Source organism: Eurypyga helias, unplaced genomic scaffold, assembly GCF_000690775.1.
Source record: "Eurypyga helias isolate BGI_N326 unplaced genomic scaffold, ASM69077v1 scaffold29488, whole genome shotgun sequence".
NCBI lineage: Eukaryota > Metazoa > Chordata > Aves > Eurypygiformes > Eurypygidae > Eurypyga > Eurypyga helias.
This window is the reverse complement of record NW_010268031.1, coordinates 1-19,523: the sequence shown is the minus strand read 5'-3', so window position 1 is coordinate 19,523 and position 19,523 is coordinate 1. Positions and strand designations below refer to the sequence as shown.

Genomic DNA, 19,523 nt, shown 5'->3' with positions numbered 1-19,523 from the left:
TCCTATGCGTCCATCCATCCTACCACCCACTGGAAGAGTCAGATCCTCCTCACAGTCACTGCTCTCCCCAGCATGTACAGACATGAATATCACATCACTTAGAAGCATGGCTGACATTGGGCTACACTGTTCACCAAGAAAACTCTTGCTCATGTTCTTTATTGACAGGCTGCATGCCATCAGGGAACTCTGCAGTACTGTCTCATGTTTCCTTCTATATCATTACCAAAAATGCCCCAAATTAATGTATCTGTGTATGTTTTAGAAATGTCCAAGTTTGGGTGAAAGCTCTGAGAGACCCCAGCTTGCAGTGTTGAACTGAAACATAAAAGTGTATTTTTGGGTTTTTTGAGTAGCCGCCTTCTCCCACAGGAAGGAAAACCAAAAAGAAATACAAACTGTGGGGATACTCCCATCACATTGACCAAGGCTCCAAAGTTAGGCCACCTTAAGAAGGTGCTTCTTGTTCTCAACCAACGATCAAAGGCTACTCTTTCAATTCAGCCATGCAAATTACAGGATGTGGGTACCGGTCCCTTGCCCCTTCTCAAATTCACCACACCCTCGGATGGTGTACACTGTCACAGTAGTACGAGCTTGAGCTTTCAGGAGCTTTGCTGAGTCACAACACTTAAATCCTCTCCAGGCACAAGACCTTAACGGTGGAATCTTACAAGGTCTTAGGTGACGTATCTGATAAGCACCATACTCACCCCTTTGTTTACAGGGCTTGTAATCCCACTGTGGCCTTTGGTACTGAAAACTGAGATACATACCTAATCTACACACCAGGTAATTCTGTGAAATCTGAAAACAATAGGCATGGATTTCCAATAGCTCTTCTGATTTATCTGTTGAAGAAGCTATTTTCTCAACAGAAAAAAAAAAGAAAAAGCCACTTGAAAGAGTGTGAGCATTAATTTGGATTTACAGCAAAGAAATGTTGAAATTGCAAGGATTATGAATTAACTGCATGCTGAAATGAGCAGTGTATCTATTTTTAAGGGTCCCAATCTATTTAAGTTTGAAGAGATTTTTTTTTATAGTGACATAATAAAAAGATTGAAAGTGCATATTAATAAAAGTCATCTAAGAAGAGGCAAGAGTGAAGTTAGTAATGGTGTTCTGAATGCTTGAAGAGCTATAACGTTGAGATCTATTAGCATTTCTTGAAAGTTCATGGCAACAACTTCCTTGCAACTGTGTTTGATTATTTCCCATTTATGATTATCTACATTAATCAGTGGTGCCAGACTGGAATCTGTTGTCAGCTTACCCAACTACTTCTTTTTGAGGTCTTGAGGGTGATACAAGCTATGACCTTCTCCAACAACAGAAGAGATGGCACAGCCAGAGAGTGCTCCAATGGAAATAAAAGTAAAACCTCATTCACGAATAGCAAGAAACAAAACTAAAAGCTCATTGAGCTGAATGAGCTCCTTGAAGGGACACAATGAAAAAAGAACCATTCCGCCAGAGCAAACCATGGGAATAACAGAAATGACCAGATCCTCAGGTAGTGTAAACCCCTGCAACTCTACTGCCTTCAGCAGAGTCTGCTGGTTGTCACCAGTTGAGGAGAGGCCTAGAGACTTTAATTTTATTTTGTTGGGCACTAATTATTGCCAATGTGATCAACAATGATTAACTTCCTTGTTGCCATTGTTCTTCATATAATCTTTTTTTTCTTCTTCTCCATATTTTCTACCATCTTGTTCTCATCCAGGCAATATTTGTAATCAAATTTTAAATGCGTATTTTAAGATTATGGAAATAATAATTAAATCTGATATGCTAACTGCTATAGCGATTGTTGTGTACTGCTTTAGAAAGAAGCTAGATTAGGCACATCTAGGTTCTAAATAGTAAATGATAATGCTTTCCTGTATATTTCTAATAAGTAATTACTTGATGACTCTTCAACTAGGGCCCTTAGAAATGACATATTTCCTCCAAAAAAAGGACATTATGTCTATTCTAACGTAGTTAAAGTGTAACGGCACATTTCAAGGCATGCTCAGCTACACAGCCAATGGCACCTTACAGAGATACACCTTATTAGCTGTGACAGAATGCTAATAAATCTCCAGCCTGAAGGGTACTCCCTGGGGAGGCCTGGCTCCTTACCTTTGACATAGGGGATGAAGTGGTGTCGGAAGGGGGAGTTGGGGCGGGAGTCATGGTGAGTGGAGCTGAGACTGCTAGTGCGCAGGTATGACAACCGCTGCACACCAGTAGAGAGCAGCTCTGCGGCAGCAGGGAATCGGGGGGCAGAACAAAATGAAAACAAAGAAAAGCGATAAGAGAAAGGCAGGGAAGGAGGCTTCAAAGGAAGGGGGAAAAAAAAAAGGCATTGAACAATTAGGATTCTGAAAAGAAGGAAGGAGAAAAAAAAAGGTTAAAGACGTACCGAAGGGTTCATAAATGTTAGACAAAATTACAGGAAGTATTAGAAGAGAGGCTCAGATTTGAACAGCATCGCTAATTTAGCATAACATTTATTGGCTTAAGAAACTTCTGTTCTATGCCTTGTTACCAAAAAATAGGTTGCTACCAGCATGCAAACATCACAAACATTGACGCTCAATTAGTTAAGAAAGCAGCTGTTTTGCAAAGTGCCTGACCAAAAAATGTCACTCAAGAGGCATGCAAGCTGTTCTCCATTGTTTTGAGACATTCCAAAACCACTGCCAACACCAGCTAGGGCACTGCGGGAAGAAAAGGCTGCAAACTTCTTCAAAACTTGTAGCACTCAAATTTTTGAAGAACCTTATGCTGATAACGTCAGCGCAGCGGTTCACTTCTCTCTCAAGGGCTAGCTGGCAGCCCCAGGGAAGTTACCTGGGGCCACTGGCCTTATTCAGAGAGAAATTATTCTTGCAAATAACACGATGATAAGAACTGCCTTCAGGAAAAAATGGTAAATATACATGTGCTATTCAACAGGAATAATTACTGTAGGAAAATGACAACGTAGCATTAACAATTGCCCCAAAGCAGGGCAGAAAAGATCAAAATGATAAATTCTACAGAATTACTTCTGCATCATATAAGAAACAAAACCAGGTGAGCCAAAGATGAGATCATCTGAACAGAGATAAGTTTGAACAAGTTTCTCTTCAGAAAGTCCCTCAGGCTGCAAACTTTTGAAGATTTTACATTTAGATCCAAACTCCAGCTCGAGTGCATCCGCCCATCGCAAGAGTCCCATAAACAGACTGCTGCAGTAAAATGCAGCCACAGTAAAGTCTGGAACAGGGCCTGGATTTGTTCATATCCCTGATACATATCGAAAAATGCCCTCAGGATTGCCAGAATCAAGACACAGAAGTTTGCAGCTTTTTCCTCGCTTTTAAGTCTCTTTCGGTTTCAGTTGCAACGTCATTTTAAACCAGTCATGTTGTCAGCACTAAGTATCAGACACAATTTGCTTCTGTCCCACCTCCCTTGGGCCCTTTAAATAAGGCATTCACCGACAGGCACAATTAGCGGCTTTCAGCCCACCCCCACTAGGAAACGGCTACAGCATTCAAGTTCCACAGTGGTGGCTCTATTATAAATCTTTAATTTTAAAAATGCAGCTCCTACTGTATATGGGCTTTTGGCATCCCAACTGTTCAGCTGTAATGACCAAGGAAGATGGAACTGCACGATTGTATCACAATTTAAAAACAGATCACAAAGATTTAATTCATTACCATGAACAATAAAATCAGTCTTGAAAAGTATTCAATGAATGGCATTTAGAGATACATTTTCATGCAATTTGGGTGTGGACGAACAGTTCGTTTTCACATCTTGCTTTTACATCCATGTCCAGTAATGCTGAATGCACTGGGAACCTGAAAAACCTGTACATTTATATACTGTAGATGGAACCTGCACATGACTGCTAAACCAGTAAATGCAGTTTGTCTTTTTTTCCAAATGTTCCCAGGCAATTGCCTATGGCTTTGATTAAGCATCTAGCTTGCAAACCAGGAGTCTCTGTTTTAAGAACTGGCTAGCAATTTGGAGTATCTGGGGGTTTTGCTGAATATGAGATTCCATGGCTGCCCCAAGCTTTAAATGAACTGGTTCTTAGGAGGGAGGAACCCTACATTACTGACGTATGCATAGTCAAGCCGTAAGTCGTTTCCATTCTGTAATACTTTTCCCAAATTCCAGAATGAAGTTTGTGATTCGCTGCAAATTTTTGCTCATTTTCACAAACATTTAAAAAAATAATTGCTCATAAACAAAACCGGAAGATCCATATTTATGACGTAAGAAACACTCATCAGCCTAGTGCAAAAGACTGCATCACTCGAGAACAAAAAGAACAGGTAGAAAAGGAGGTATTTGCGTATGCAACAATTTTTCAATCCTCACTTTCCACTGCTAAGAGAGGAAGTGCTTCGCTGTGTGCCAAGTGATGTGACAAAGAAACAACAGTTTTACTTCTAATGCAGTTGGCCTTACCAGGTCTGTGGAAGTGCTGAGGGGAACGTGACATGGTGGGTGTGTAGCTGTGCCGACTGTACACTGGAGAATTAATGGAGCCCTGACTAGTAGACCTGTGAATCATGCGATCCCGAACATCTGGATAACCCTGCAGAATAGAAGCATTCACTAATAAATGCAAATGCACATGACACGTTTTTAGCAGCACTTAACTTCTAGGGATCTGAAGACATCAGGAGGAGCTACTGAAATAACAATATCCCCTAAGCTTTCAACCTACATCGTTATTACTCGTCTCTAATCATCTGTTCCAGAGACTCCAGTCCATAGCTGCAGCACAGAGCGCTCTGTGGCTGAATTTACCATGTGTCCTGACTAGCTACCTCAAAAGGTATTTAGTATCCACACTAGATTCCCCTTGCGTCTGACAACACGACACCACCTTGCACAGCAAAATTCAATTTATTTGGTTTCCTAGGAAAAGAAAAAGCCAATAAAACCCCCAAACAAACAAACCAACCCCCCAAACGAACACCCTCCTTCCCCTCAAAACCCCCAGAGCAAACCAAACCAGGACAGAACTGATGTTAATGCATGAAGATTTACAAGAAATCTTATGGTCACTTTTTTAACATGTGGCAATCACTATAACTTTTACATTGCAAATAAGCAACACTCCCCACCCCCAAAACTGTAATGCTTCTGCAATGGCATCCACTGTACCCCAACAAATGACTTCTGAAATGTTTCATGTTATTGTGATGTTCAAATTAACTCCTGGAGAAAAACCAAACCAAACAGAAGTGATGTTTCCTTCAAGACAGAACTGCAAATGTTTTAGTAGCAAACATGGCTTATTATATAGCTGCTTAGAGCAGCATTTTAGCTCCTGTAAATCATCCAGCTGCTGAGATCTGAGCCTGCCTGTGGCACAAGGAGGATGACTGTACAAGAAGTGGCCTCTGCTGGAGAAATTACTCTGCTCTATGGACAACAAAGGGCTAGCAGTTGTAGCTTCAGTTTTTCTGCAATCTTTTACACTTTCTACACTTTTTCTACACGACCTTGATGTTTTCTTTTCAGAGTTAATTTTTGTTAAGTTTCAATCTTCAGAAAACATGCCTACGTGGCAAAGAGAATTGGATCAGACTGATAGCAAAATTGACGTCTGCATTTGCTGAGGTGAGTAATTCTAATCACAGTAAGACACTGCCCCCATAGGTTCCATCAAACTTACTTCTGCAGAAGGGGTAGGTGATAATGTCCTTGGAGACTGCAAAGACATAAAAACAAGGTTATCGAGATATCATTGCATGTGCTGGGCCAGAAAATGGCAATCTAAACATTGCTGCAGATACATGGATATATGGCAACGTAAAAATTACTGAGGCCATTGAAGCACTGGAACTTGCTTTTCCCACACTGTTCAGGAACTGGTCCATAAATCATGGAAGCAACTGAAGTTTCTGGGAGAATCTTTATAAGTGTGATTAATTCAGTCAAATATCATGCAGCATCATCTCTCAGCCATTAATCACTGTGGTAATTAAAACATAGCTGTAAAGATCAAAATCAGAAAGGGTTATTAATTTAATAACCATGCCTGTTACAAAGAAATCTTTAAAGTGGAAATCAAAAGTAAATAATCTTAACTCAGAGCTTTGTATGGCATCAGAAATACAGAATAACTTCCAGGATGAAGCATGTTTTTTCTCCAACACACATACTCTGGCAAAAATGTGCTTCTCCCCAAGGCCTTAAATTTCATACCCATGCAAAGGAGTACGTAGTTGTCATCACCGTTTCTTTGATATGATCTCCTTTAAATTTTCCACAGTTACGTAGGGAGAACAGACAGGAATTACAAGGATGCATATTGAAAGAACGGCGCAAAGGCCGGTGGGCAGAAATATGCACAATATAATGAAAAGTTTCTATTACAGAAGACAGGGAAACTAAGGCAAGAAATACCTTTAGAAATGAAGCATAAGGTCATGCATACGATGACGGTATGAACAAGAATAAAGGCTATGTATAATTACCAGTTATGTGCCCTTTAATCACAAGACAATTTGAAGCTGGAAGATCAGGATTTAATTATTTTCTTTATGCACTAAACTGCTATATTATTTAATTGCCATAATAAACTGGGCAAGTGATTATGCTTTTAAATAAGACCACAATTATTACAGAGTGATACAGCTATTAAGATAATGTCTCCGAAGCAAAACTGCCGTTTCTGGTCTAACTGTTACAATAATATACAACAGCAGTAATGTAAAACGTATGCAGAATTTCTGGTAATAAATACCCAGCTACACATTTTGCACTAAGAGACCATTAACTGTCATGAAGCTGGTGACACTGTGAATCCAAAGTGTCCTAACAAATGAGTGTCATTTCTTATTTGGGTACAGAACATCTCCTTTTCAGCAACTTTCCACAAAGCTTTTTAAAGACTGCTTTCGTTACTTTCCATCAAAACCCTGAATGTCTTTTACATTCTTGTTCTCCTAATCCTTGTAACTGCACAAGTTCTATACAGCAAACCATAACTTCGTGATAGATCTAACAGCAGCAGCCATAAAAATTTTTCTCCACATGAAGCATATTGTACACCGTGCTTTGTACCATCAATCTCCACAAAAACAAGTGAGGACTAACCTAAAACATTCAATATGAATGAAAAAAAGCACATGTTGTGACCTGTGTTCCCACATTTTTCTATTTGTAATTTATGGGTTATTGCATATAAATAAATTTCTGTACCTGTAAAAGGTAGTCACAGGCATCCCAGAAAGTAATGGGCTGAAACCATGATGAACCTTTTATGTATTTTCACTCCAACACTATCTGACATCATCTTGTTGCTTTTTGGGACATGGAACCACCGTCTGCAGCCAATTTAGTGTTTTGTCGTGCACAGGTGAACTGCTGTATCTCAAACCCAGAGTCTGCCAAGGAATGCTTGGTTCTCCAGGGTTTACAGGGTCTTTTAAAACCTGGTCTGTCACAGAAGTCTTTACACCAGTCAGTTAGAAATACACTGTGTAGATGACTGCGAAGAAACAGCTCAGTTTCAGAGTAGAAAACCAGTGGAAATAGAGGGTGATGACTCCAGATGACCAAAAAAAAATAGTCTGGGTGGAGAACTTGTTCTGACCAAATTTACAGTAAAACTTCTCCCTGCAGCAGGCTCAATGCTCTGTCACTTGGAGGTCTAAGAGGCTGTAACACCTGAAATCGTACAGCTCATTTTGAGGAACTGTTCTCAATTTACGACAGCTTGTTTCCTGAAAGGTGGTACAGACACGCGATGCTTTCAACGGACACGCAGGTGAAACGCTGCTGCTTCTGTCAATGCCTATGCAGCAAAAGCCAGAGCTGAGAACAGACTCGGTTACAGTGCTGATCGGGTTGCTGCTAGCAGGGCGCGAGTGACAGGACATGAAGAACCTGAGGAACTGACCGTTTCTGGAAAGGTTATCACTACATTAGGTGTCAGCCTCAGTAGCAGAAAATTTATTTACAGATCTCATGTCGTATCGCCTCTCCAATCAACCCCTGCACGAGCTCCTTTCACCTCCCCGCTAACCGCTGGCACCCGTAACTCGGGCGCCGGTCCCGCTAGATGGTGCTACACGGAAACACTTCTCACCTCAGAGAGAGACACGAGGTTGGGATTTAATCGAACCAGGGATTACGAGTGAGAAACTTCTCAACGCAATTCCCTTCCACAGCAATAAAGAAGAATGATGCTGTGTCTTCTCCGTTTCTATGCCTACAGAATACAATTTTCTCATAGCTCATTCCCTGCAGTTAAGGTTAGTCTCCAGGGCTGGATTGATTTCTGTGTCTCTTGCACATCTCCCCTGCACACCCAGAAATCTTTCTTTGCCAAATTTGGTGATTTTAAATTTTATATATTTTTTTTAAATCATGATGAAGGGCATCTCTAGGGTAGAAGTTTAAGCTCAAGCTTCCCTTTTATTTAACATCACCACATACACACACTTTGCAAAGAGAATAGGAGTTAAATCACTCAAAGTCTGCAAATTCCTGCCATGACATTAAACATGTCACCTCCTTTGCTTTTTAAATATGATGGCGACTGATGTATAAGGTACCAAGACTGAGGTGTCACTTGTTTACCACAACACAAACACAGAGCAAGAGATCACTCCACGCCTGATGGGCTTGTGTTCTCATCAGGGCAGGAGAAGGGAGGAGAAACAGGTACAAAGAGGTGAGGTAACTTGCCCAAGGTGACAGAAGTCAGCAGTAGCAGTGGGTGGAAAACCCAGATCTTCTGAAAAGGTGAGAGCCCTTATGTTTCCAGAACAAACTTTTGTAGTCACCAGAACTTAATTGGATTTAATGCTGGTGAAAATACAGCGTAAGAAAACTCCAAAGGCTTCTGCTTATTCCCAGAAACAGCGTAATGGCAGATGGCTGCCACCATACTGCTTTGTGAGTGAGAAGCTTCCTCTTCAGGATTAACAAACAGTTCACCTTCTCTGAGCTATACTAGTTGCTCTGCTGTGGCTAACAGGAGACTTGTGTTTGTAGAGGGCTCTGTGGAATAGGTCAGGCCCGCTGGCACTGTTGAGAGGTCACCAATGCATCTCATGGTGGTTCTGAACCAGATGTCAGCTGGATCCACTACTAACACAAACGTGAGGAGGGATATTCTGTAATATTCTGCCCTATTAATCTCTTATTTCTGCGCTGAACAGTCTCCTGAATTTCCAACTCATGTCACAATTTAAGAGACTAACCCTATAAAACACTGAAGAACAAAGTAGAAAACCCAAGACAGCTCTGGTCTGTTGGTGGGCTGAACCCTTTGCTAAGAGAGCAGATTCAGTCACTGATCTGGGAATCTTCAGACCACTGGTGCCTGAATAGTTTACCATACTTCCTTTTTCCCCAGCTTATCTTCATACTCAATGAAGTTACTGTCTGAGATTGCAAGGAAGTAAATCCATTTCCATGTCTATTTAGATTTGCATTCAGGAAGTCTGACTTACAGTCAAATGGTATTAGAGGACAAAAACCGCTTCACAATACGCACTTAGAACCATGTAAATAGTAATTGCAGCTGTGGAAGTTCATCTGAAAAACTGGGGGGGGTGCTACAACCAAAAGCTATTTTAAAATACAAATTTAGGAGAATAAATTAGATAGAAAAAAACCCCTATCACTGCAAGATGCAAGAATCCTTACCAAATGTCAGCAGTTTAAAATGAGAGGTAGCTATTTCCATAACACTACTAACGTGCTTTCCCAGGCGGAAGAGCACTTTATCCTGACCTAGTTCAGATCTTACCCAGTATGTCTGGCAAAGTGCTCTGGAAATGTATTCCCCTTCAATATATGTGACCGAATGCGTTCTGCTGCACTTAATCCTCTCAGTGCCGTGGAATTCCTCATATTCTGTTGTGAATAGTGGCTTTTGCCTCACATTCTGGACTTTGCTGTGCCCAAAGGCTAGGACATCCCTGTGAGTTACAAGAACGCACGTGCGGACAGGCTGCAAACCTCCCCCCTGCCATTTCTCTGCCAGTGGCTGGTGTTGACGTAGGTGTTCAACTGTGTGTTTAATCCTGCAGTTTCGCACACGAGGCATCACTGTGATTGTTCCCATTAAACCCAGATCAAACAGACAGAAAGCACTCTGAACAGCAGCAGCAACAATACCAAGGCGTGTCAATTAGGAACTGTTTCAAAAGAGGACAGGATCGAAGCAGGCTCTGAACAAAGCTCATAGCAGAATGGGTTGCTTGTCGGTTCATTACCTCTCCAAGACTCTGTCTCTCCTGTCTGTCCTCGTAGGCGGAAGTGTAGAATGGCTCATAAGTAATTAGGTCTGGACGTTCAATGTCATAAATGGCCTTGACTTTGGGAATGGCTGCTAAATCCTTGTAATCAAGGATCTCATTGTCTACTTTTGCCTGAAGGTCAAAGACAGAAGATAAATTAACTTACACAAATGCACTAGTAATTTCTGTTGCACACAGTTTATGATTTTTCTGTGTTTGTTGTCACACTGTTGCTATGGCAAACCCTTTTTGGCACTTAACAAGCGAAGTGATTACTTCTTGTTCTTCTCCAACAGGCCTCCTCTGCAAAAGCACACAGTGTTTTCTCAGTTTAGGAAAGAAAGAGCATGGCATATATAGATCTAATACAAAAGTTTCTTATCCCCAGCAGTGAGCTGGAAACTTCAGCTCTGCAAATGACTCAGGCAAGTATTTTCACCTTTCTGCTCTTGTTTTCCCATGTGTAAATACGTGTGGTAACATCAACACAGTTTGCAGATTAAGGAGGTTATGAGAGGATTCCATGCAGAAGACCACAGACAGAAAGCCAACTTGAAACTGTGGACACGAGAGGAAATAAAAAGGCAAGGGGGACTATTTGTCAGGACTGGGTACCCAAATTCCCACTTGAAATTATTATATTGCACTCATTACTCCACCTGTACGCAAACTTCTAAGGCGTATGTTGCTTCCTAACTGCATACTACACAGCATAACACTGACTGTTTTTTCCACTAAAACTGCAAGAAGCTCTTGACTAGTTACAAAATGGAATTTGGTACTGATTTCCTACGGCAGCTGTGGAAGGAACTAGAAAGTGGGCTTACATATAGTTCAGACAGCTAATACCTTTCCTTATTTTAAAAAAAAAAGTCTTGTTAAAAAAAAAATCCATCAACTCTTATCCACCTTACAGAAATATGTTGGATGATTAAAACTGAAAGAGAATATTCAAATTGGTTTTCAACTTTTCTACTAGGTGTTTTAGTTATTCGTAGTAGGCTGCACAAGGAAACAAAGTTGATCTGTTTCTACACAGATTCAGTTATACTCTTGCTGAGAACTAGCACCTCTATTTTCAGATTTATGTGCATTTGCCTTTTCAAGCTCTCCTAACGACCACTGGTCTTGGTGGGCTCTTAAGAAATGCCATGAACTGGAAACAATACAAACCAGTTTTTGACAGAGATGCAAGGTTTGAATTCACTTTTTAAAATTGCCTCAAATCTTCTTAGTTTTGGATCACCAGACATAACAAAATACCTTAATCCAATTTAATCCTTAAAATATGTAGGTAGATCAATGTATGCTATTTCTATACTACTTTTAGCACAATGTGTTAATGACCTGAAAATATGCCTGGATATTCTTACTCCAATATAAATGACCATAGGTATTTTTCTAGACCCAGTCTAGGCCACCATGTTGCCCTACAGACTGCTGTTGAGCAGCAGTTAAATTTCATAAACTACACCTTACGAAGCTGATATTACCAGCAAAACGGCAGTTCTCCAGGACATGCTCTGTGTTTTGGTATCTGTAGTGTGAACACTTTTTATGTATCAGTTAATTTCTGTTGTTGAAATGCACGGGACAACTAGTATTTAACTCAAACTCGGGACTGTTTTCTGCAGTATTATACATGAAACGTATTTTTGTCTTATACTACATTATCACCTATATAATTTAAGGTTATCCATAAACTCAGTGATTCAGCATCATGCATAGGTAACAGAAAAGAAAGTTTGCCCTGTAGTTTGCCTCTCCTTTCCCAGCACACCTTCATCTTTGGTCCCCTCATAACAGACTCTCACTAACTCGCCTTCCTCTGATTTTCTACCTTAGCTGTTACCTTTCACTTCTGCCTTGGATTTTGTGCAGGTTATCTGAGAGCATGTTTTATATGAGAACAAGGGTTACGTGGACTTTAATGGAATGGGACTCTTCAATGGATGTGAAATTTTGGAAGCATAGGTTATATGCATGGAAATACAAAAGGTTTGAGAAGGCTGAGCTGTTCTGTTATTCCCCAAAGTACATTTGAGTTGATATTCTTTCTCCTTAGAACTGAAATAGTACCGCCACAAAAGATTACTTTTTTGACTCTATGGATTTCTCTGTCAAGAAAAAAAAAAATACTGACAATTACAACACTCAAATACGTTAAAAAGTGGTATGAAAGTAGAGAAAAACGTCATTCCTTTGAAAATTTTGGTCCAATCCTTTGCTAATGTATTTCCACTTTTAATTTCTAAGATATCATGGGCTCAAAAGGTACCAATAACAAGGCCAAGAAGTGAAAGAGATCATCTAAAATAATGAAAGAGCAGGCTTGATTACTGAAGGAATTATATTAGTAACCACGAATAAAGCAGTATGTCAATAGCTTTGCATTTTCAGCACCGCTAGTTGCTGGAAGGATGCCTGACATGTTTTTGTTCTTAAATAAAAAACACCTTGCCTTCCACAACCAAAAGGTCTGACTTCTGAAACGGAAGGTGTTGTACCAGCCAGGCTTCTTTTAGTGTGGCTGATGCTCCTCCTCACGTCCTGCAACTGTAGACAGCAGATCTCTCAAGAACTGCAGGTCGAGGTGCACAGATTCCACACATACCCTGACCGAAGTCAAGTGACCTGTCTGCCTTCACATCACCAAATGACCTCAAGACATCTACTCTATTTTTCTAAGAATGTGACCCGGAAAAGGCCTAGTTTGCTCTTGAAATTCTACAGTTACAAAAACTACGTCAAGAATTTTAACAATTTAACCACTAGAATAAAGGCATTACGTCAGTATCAAAGTGATTTATTTCAGCGTGGAGTACTTTGTATGAAACAAGAGATCAGTAGCTTGTTCATCAGAAGGAATACTTACATAGATAGTGTGGCCTGGAGAGCCAGGTATACTGGAGCCTGGTCTGGAATAAATACTTTCTGATGATGTTCTTGTAGGCTGAAAAACAAAAATTAACTTTTCAGAGCAACCGGAAGCTATTAATATTGGTAATTTTGATGTTAAGTGAAGAAATCTGCATAACTGAATTTAGGAAAAAAAAGTCAACACAAATGCAAGCATTCTGGCCAATTTCACAATCTTGTGAGGCAAGTGGGCCTTTTTTTGGTAGGGGAAGGAGTGCTGTGAGAGGGGAAAGAGGTTTTCTAAATCAATGTAAAAGACTGACAACAACAATGAACAAAATCAAACAACACCTGCCAGAGACACTGCAAGGAGCCATACAAAGTACAATCCAGGAGAGTCCTGCTGGTCTTTTTTATCAAAACGTTAGTTCACAAACAGCTAGAGGTATCAGCAGCTCAGCAGACACAACTGTCGAGAGGAGCACAGCACACACGTTATCACTTTCCAGCTGTTCCATCACTGGATTTCCATTAGGAATACAGAACTGAATTCAGTCCTTCTAAGCAGGACCACCAGAAATCCTTGGCTTGGAGCTGTTGCCAACAGCCACAGTTCAATCCAGATGCAACATCAAAGCTAAACTGTTGAATGAATTGTCATGATTCCCCATGCTCCCAAAGTCCCGATGTTTAATGACAGTGTCCTGCAAACTGAAATTCAGGAGAACTGTCACACCTCTACAGAGAGAGCACTGTCGAAAATAACACTGAGATGTGGGATCCTGAAAACTTGATGAATTTGAAAAACACCTATTCGATCAAAAGTCACCCAGGCTACTGTGGCAATTACTCCTAAATCTGGCACGCAGCAGACACACAGTCAACCATATCCCACTTGCAATTGAGAAACCACCAACAATTTTTCCTCTCTAATTGCAAAGAATCAAATTCCATCACAAAGCAGTGCATCAGCAGGTGATTGATGACACCAGTGCAGTGGGGTACTTCAGAGTCACTGAAAACTGAATCTTGGTAAATGATCCTTACCTCATCAGCTTGTGACATTGAACTAAGGAGCCTTCAGGCACACACTGACTAGGAACGAGGCTTGACAGCCTGACTTGCTGATTTTTCTTAGGAAATATCTGGAGTGAACACAACAAGGCTACTGGACTTCTATTCTCTCTCAGCATACATTTCCTGAAAGGATCCTTCAACAGACCTCTGAGTCTCTCTACCTTCTATTTCACAGCCAGAAAAGTTATTGGGACCATCCATATGAAAAAAAAAAGCTGTAAACTAGTCGTGGATCATAGAGCAGGCTTTCTCTGACTTCACGTGTGGAAATGAAATCACCATATTCAGGGTCAGAGTGAATAAATGCCTTTGAACATGTTCCATCAAAAAAAGGTGAAGATTCAGATCAGAGAGCAGATGTAGCTATGGACTGACAGAGTCAAAAATCCTCTCCAGAGCATGTCTGAGAACACTTTCTCAGCTAGATCTTTATGTGTTTCTTTCCTTTTCTCTCTGTAGCTGCAAAAATCCTACATCGCAAAACGACACAGAAATTTCTCAGCTGCCCCTTCACTCCTCCCATGATGTAATCAAAGCAAAAACCCCAACAACAAGCACTTGTTCCATGGAAATGTTAGAAGAATTAAGCTGGAAAATCTGGCTGTTGTTGAGAAACACTTTATTCCCCTTCCATTCTGCCATTTCACACCACTGAGTGGAGACACATGTAGCATGTTGCTGCAGTTGCTATGGAAAACAATTGTTTTCATTACAACATAGGGAACAGTGTAAGTGGCTGAGGTACTGTTAGGGGTGTCTCTGTTACCTTTGGCTTCCCAGACATACTTTTTTTATCTACTCAATTCTCCCTGTTGGAGGAAAACAAGCACTAGAGGCAGTTACAGCTTATTCCTACCTGCCAGGCCCTCTGGGTTGCTATTTGCCATGGATCATTTATAATCACCTCTGAAAACAAGAAATTCTCAGCCCTCGGTCCTTCTCCTTAGTCTCATCTCGTAGTGTCACTGCTAAAAATCTATTCAGCAAAGGAAAATTCACCTGTATTTATCACTTCAGCCAATCTGTTAAATAAAGTTAGACACCTTAAGCAAGTAGGTTCAGCCACATCCTGCCAACAGCTTTCTTTGGTGCTCTTCCCCCTGGAGTGCACGAGCAGTTGTCAGATGGACTGGCAACTTGGAGCACCTGTTCCTCATTTCCTCACTGTGTTCCTCATTACCATCCCCTAAACACAGCCATGAGCCAGACACGACACCCTTTACAACCTGTTTTCTATTTTCTGTAATTCTTCCTGTGTGCATCAATTTTACCTTCTGTCTACTGCAAAGCTCCACATTGCCTGGGCAGGCGGCCACCCTGCCAGGCACTGCCTCAGCGCACACCGTTCCTCTCCCGAGGACCTTAATCCAAGCAGACCTGCAACTATCTAGCTCCTCCATTTGCTTCCAGTCCTGTATCTGGCTTAAATTTACGACATACCCCTGAAGACAGTGCATGAAAAAGCAGACTTCTACACCTACTCTCACCCTTCCTGCCTCACTTTGCCCTATTTCTTGTTTTGAATTACACAAGCTGTTTCCATCACAGATGGCTATTTCCTACTCTGCTGCTCCCATATGGTCTGGAATCCTTCACAGCTTTGCACTTTCCCCTAAAGACAATTGCATTGCACTTAAAAACATTTGTGCTGCCTGCCTTAACAAACAGACACTAAAGATTCCTTGATATAAGCTTTTCCTCTGGCATACTTTGAGTTGCTATGATTGGCTCCTCTCCTAAGAGATCTGTAATACCTCCTGCCCGAAAATCGCTGACGGGGTAGGGCTTTTATTAGATTGTACATTACATATTCATTAGCAGTTGAGAATCCCTGACCTTGTCGCTGCTGTGACTTTATATCTTAAACAGGTGGCAAGAGACACACTGGAGGTCAAGTTCTCTGCTGACGTAACTGCAATGGGATGTAAATTCCACCCTAGAGGGGAGCTGATGGGAGCACAGGTGCAACGGGCATAGCAGCTATCCCTGACATAACCTTTAACCTTCAGCAGAGATACGTGAGCACCTCTTGCACACATTATTGGAAGAAGACAGGTAAAGAAATTAGAGGAAACCTCCTTTAATATGAATATATTAATTTACAGGTATTAATTCAGAGGCATCTAGTGGAAGGTGTCCCTGCCCATGGCAGGAGGGGTGGAACTAGATGGGCTTTAAGGTCCCTTCCAACCCTAACCGTTCTGTGATTCCTGCCCACCACTATAGTCCTGTGACACTTAATTTGTTGTTTGGAGTGTAGAACAAGTTAAGCTGCCTTACTTCGACAAACAGATCCAGAACACTCTCTATGACTGGTTTTGTTCTTAAAGGATTCAAATAGAGATTTTCATAATGCCACCTCTGTGCAGAGAAATTTAAAGCAAATTTCTGTAAATCAGGGCATCACAGAATGGTTTGTGTTGGAAGGGACCTTTAAAGTTCATCTAGTTCCAACCCCCCTGCCATGGGCAGGGACACCTTCCACTAGACCAGGTTGCTCAAAGCCTCATCCAGCCTGGCCTTGAACACTCCCAGGGATGGGGCATCCATGGTTTCTCTGATGAAGAACAACTAATCTTCTTATCTTTTCTTGTCGTGCATGGCCTTTCTCTACATTTTCTGACAGTAGAAGAGTCATCTGTTTTTTTCTTTCCTCTTCCACCCAAATGGATGTAACAGTAGTAAATCTATCAATATGAGATGCCTGTACCAGATACAGGAAGTCTATGAAGTATATGAAAAGATCAATAGAAATTCAGTCAAAAGAAATTCATGCACGTCATTAAAGGAGCCAAAGGAAAGAACCAGATCACAAAGCATCTAAAGCATCTACAAGACTTCTCAGTATTTCCCACTTTACCATAGATGTCTTATTTTTTTGTTCTTCGTTCCATGCATTTGTCTTCAATGCAAAAGTTCTTTACCAACCTCGTTTGCAGACTGAGAGGTAATACCAAACGTCATGCTCATCTTTTTCGGTTCACTGTGAATTTCAGTGCTCAATTACCGTATCACCCATGCAGATGCTCCAAACTGATTAACTTGTTATTTTAATATTAGATTGCAAAGCTTAAGACGTTCATCTGTGTTTACCTCAGTCTGTCATGTCATCATGCATGGCACATCATCTAAATAAGCAATTTCTTCCAAAACAAAATCCACGCTAGAGCCATTCACATCATCCAGATGCTGCCACAATGTGGTGGCTCCAGCTTTCTCAAGTACAGATGTTCAGAATCATGCTCTGTAAAAACTTACAAGTGCAGGCAACCAGATCAAAACTGATCCCCAGAACATCTGGCCAAATGGATGCACTGTTGTTTAACAAAGGCATCAGGAGCATTGTTTACAGTACCTGCCTCAGTTTTTTGATTGAGTTCATTATGCAAGGTGGTGATAATAGCTGCAGAAGAATGAATACGTTGTCGCTTAATAACATTTAACATTATAACTTAAGCAAATTCTCTAAACCTCAGAAGCTACTTTAAGTGGACCAGGTTTATAAATAAACTAATAGAAGATTAGCATGTAATTTACTCTATGAGGCAGACACAATTTTGCAATAGCAAGGAGTTTGGCTTTCTCAGTACCACACTTGCGACTCTGACTGCAAGGTTTTACAGTTATCTAGGACTTGGAACCCACCCGGGTTCATTAAACACAGGCTTCCTATGGGTTTCAATAATTTTCAGTGGCCGTGCACAAGACCATAAAGTACCTCAGTGTTACAGCACTGATTGTGCCTGTCTGCTAGTTTAACTGTACCCCTCTCCGTATGAGTGTTTCCTTCAAATGCATGCATTCATTATTTGTCTGCCTAAAAAATTCTACACTGTGTGTACATGAAGACAAAAGTAGCAAACAGGTTTAATTCAAACTCACAGACACACATATTAATAGGTTACAATTGATTTTTCTTTCCTTTCTACACACAAAGACCAGAGAGGAAAATGAATTTTCAACACATAATCACCGAAGGCATGTTGCTGCCAAACAAACTTTTACAAGACTATTCATGCAAACATAGCCTTCACCAAGAGTAAGTTAAGTGGAAAGCAGAAGAAAACCAAGTAGGAAGTTCAGAACATATGAATTCAATGGTAGACTTCTCAAAGAATTCATAGAGTTTCACCCTACAATTTTCAACCTACAATTTTCATGTAGATTCAAGCCTCTGGCCCATATTGCTAGCAGCAGCAATGACAGTATCTTCGTGTCTACTCTGCAGACGAACACTTCAAGCCAAACTCTACCTTGAATTACACTGTGCATAACCATCATGTAAATCTAAACAGAATTTAATACCGAAAAAACGTACACAGGAGGATATTAATCTGATCCTAAGCTATTTGTGTCCTACAGTCTACAAAGCAAGAAGAAGAACATACCTTCATTTTGCCATGGGCTGCTCCTATTTTACCTTGCATATTTTTCTAATACACTGGGTAGGATTTGGTTTTCTTCATCCTAGGGCTCCTGCATTACAGCACCAGAAACTCACACTGATGCATGCTATGCCGGATGCAAAAAGCTACTACAATGGCCTAAAAGATGAGTGAAATGGTCCCACAGTTTGCTGTTCAAAGAGTCCAACATTTGATTCCATAAAGCCTAGGACCGCAGAGACATCGTCCTCCTTAGCAGAGCTGGTAACACATCTTCATAGCTGTGTTTTCTTGATGCATGTTTCTACAGCTAACAGAAAGTGGCGTTCAAGAGCCATTGCAACACCCTAAGTGAAGTGAGGAAAGTACTGTGCAGGACAAAGGGCACAGGGCTGGCATTAACTCCCAGTGAATCACAGCACTGGATTCAATCATATAAGCCTATCCTGCAGACAGCATCTAACACCAATGCCCTGCCCTGGCTGGTAATACGTGTACGTCTACTCTGCAATTAGGGACATGAAGGCAGCACGACAGACACAATGGAAATCCAGTGGCATGGACTCACCAGCCTGTCTGCCCACCACTAGCATATTCTTACTTCGTTACAGGGTGAAAGCTACCTCAGGTGTGCTTGCAGGCAGCACAGCCACAGCCCCCCTGCAGACACAACTCAGACATTAGCACTGCCCTGAAGAAGGAATGGAAGTGGGTGGTGTGTGTAGGTGTGTCTAGGTGCAAAGCAAACTCAGGCAAGTCTGAAAGGAGAAAGGTACTCCATAATCAAGAGGACAGGGAGGACCTACCAAGGTGGATGTGGATGTGCCCCAGATTAGAGAGACGCACATGTTCTCGGGCAGCACACAGAACATGTCCAAACCTGGAATTGTGCAAATATTTTCTCAACTAAAGTATTCACAGAATCACAGACTGGTTT

At 41.1% G+C, this 19,523-nt stretch overlaps 1 protein-coding gene across 1 annotated transcript in view; it reads right to left on the bottom strand.

The window, feature by feature from the left end:
- The window catches only part of ABLIM1 (actin binding LIM protein 1), a gene marked incomplete at its 5' end in the record, with an annotated part of 32,940 nt that extends 19,704 nt beyond the window's left edge, over nucleotides 1-13,236 (bottom strand). The window contains 4 exons of the mRNA XM_010157628.1: nucleotides 4,462-4,591; nucleotides 5,681-5,716; nucleotides 10,242-10,397; nucleotides 13,141-13,236. Of these exons, the coding sequence (XP_010155930.1) occupies nucleotides 4,462-4,591; nucleotides 5,681-5,716; nucleotides 10,242-10,397; nucleotides 13,141-13,236 (418 nt within the window). The remainder of the gene's footprint in view (nucleotides 1-4,461; nucleotides 4,592-5,680; nucleotides 5,717-10,241; nucleotides 10,398-13,140) is intronic.
- Nucleotides 13,237-19,523: the final 6,287 nt, after the last annotated feature.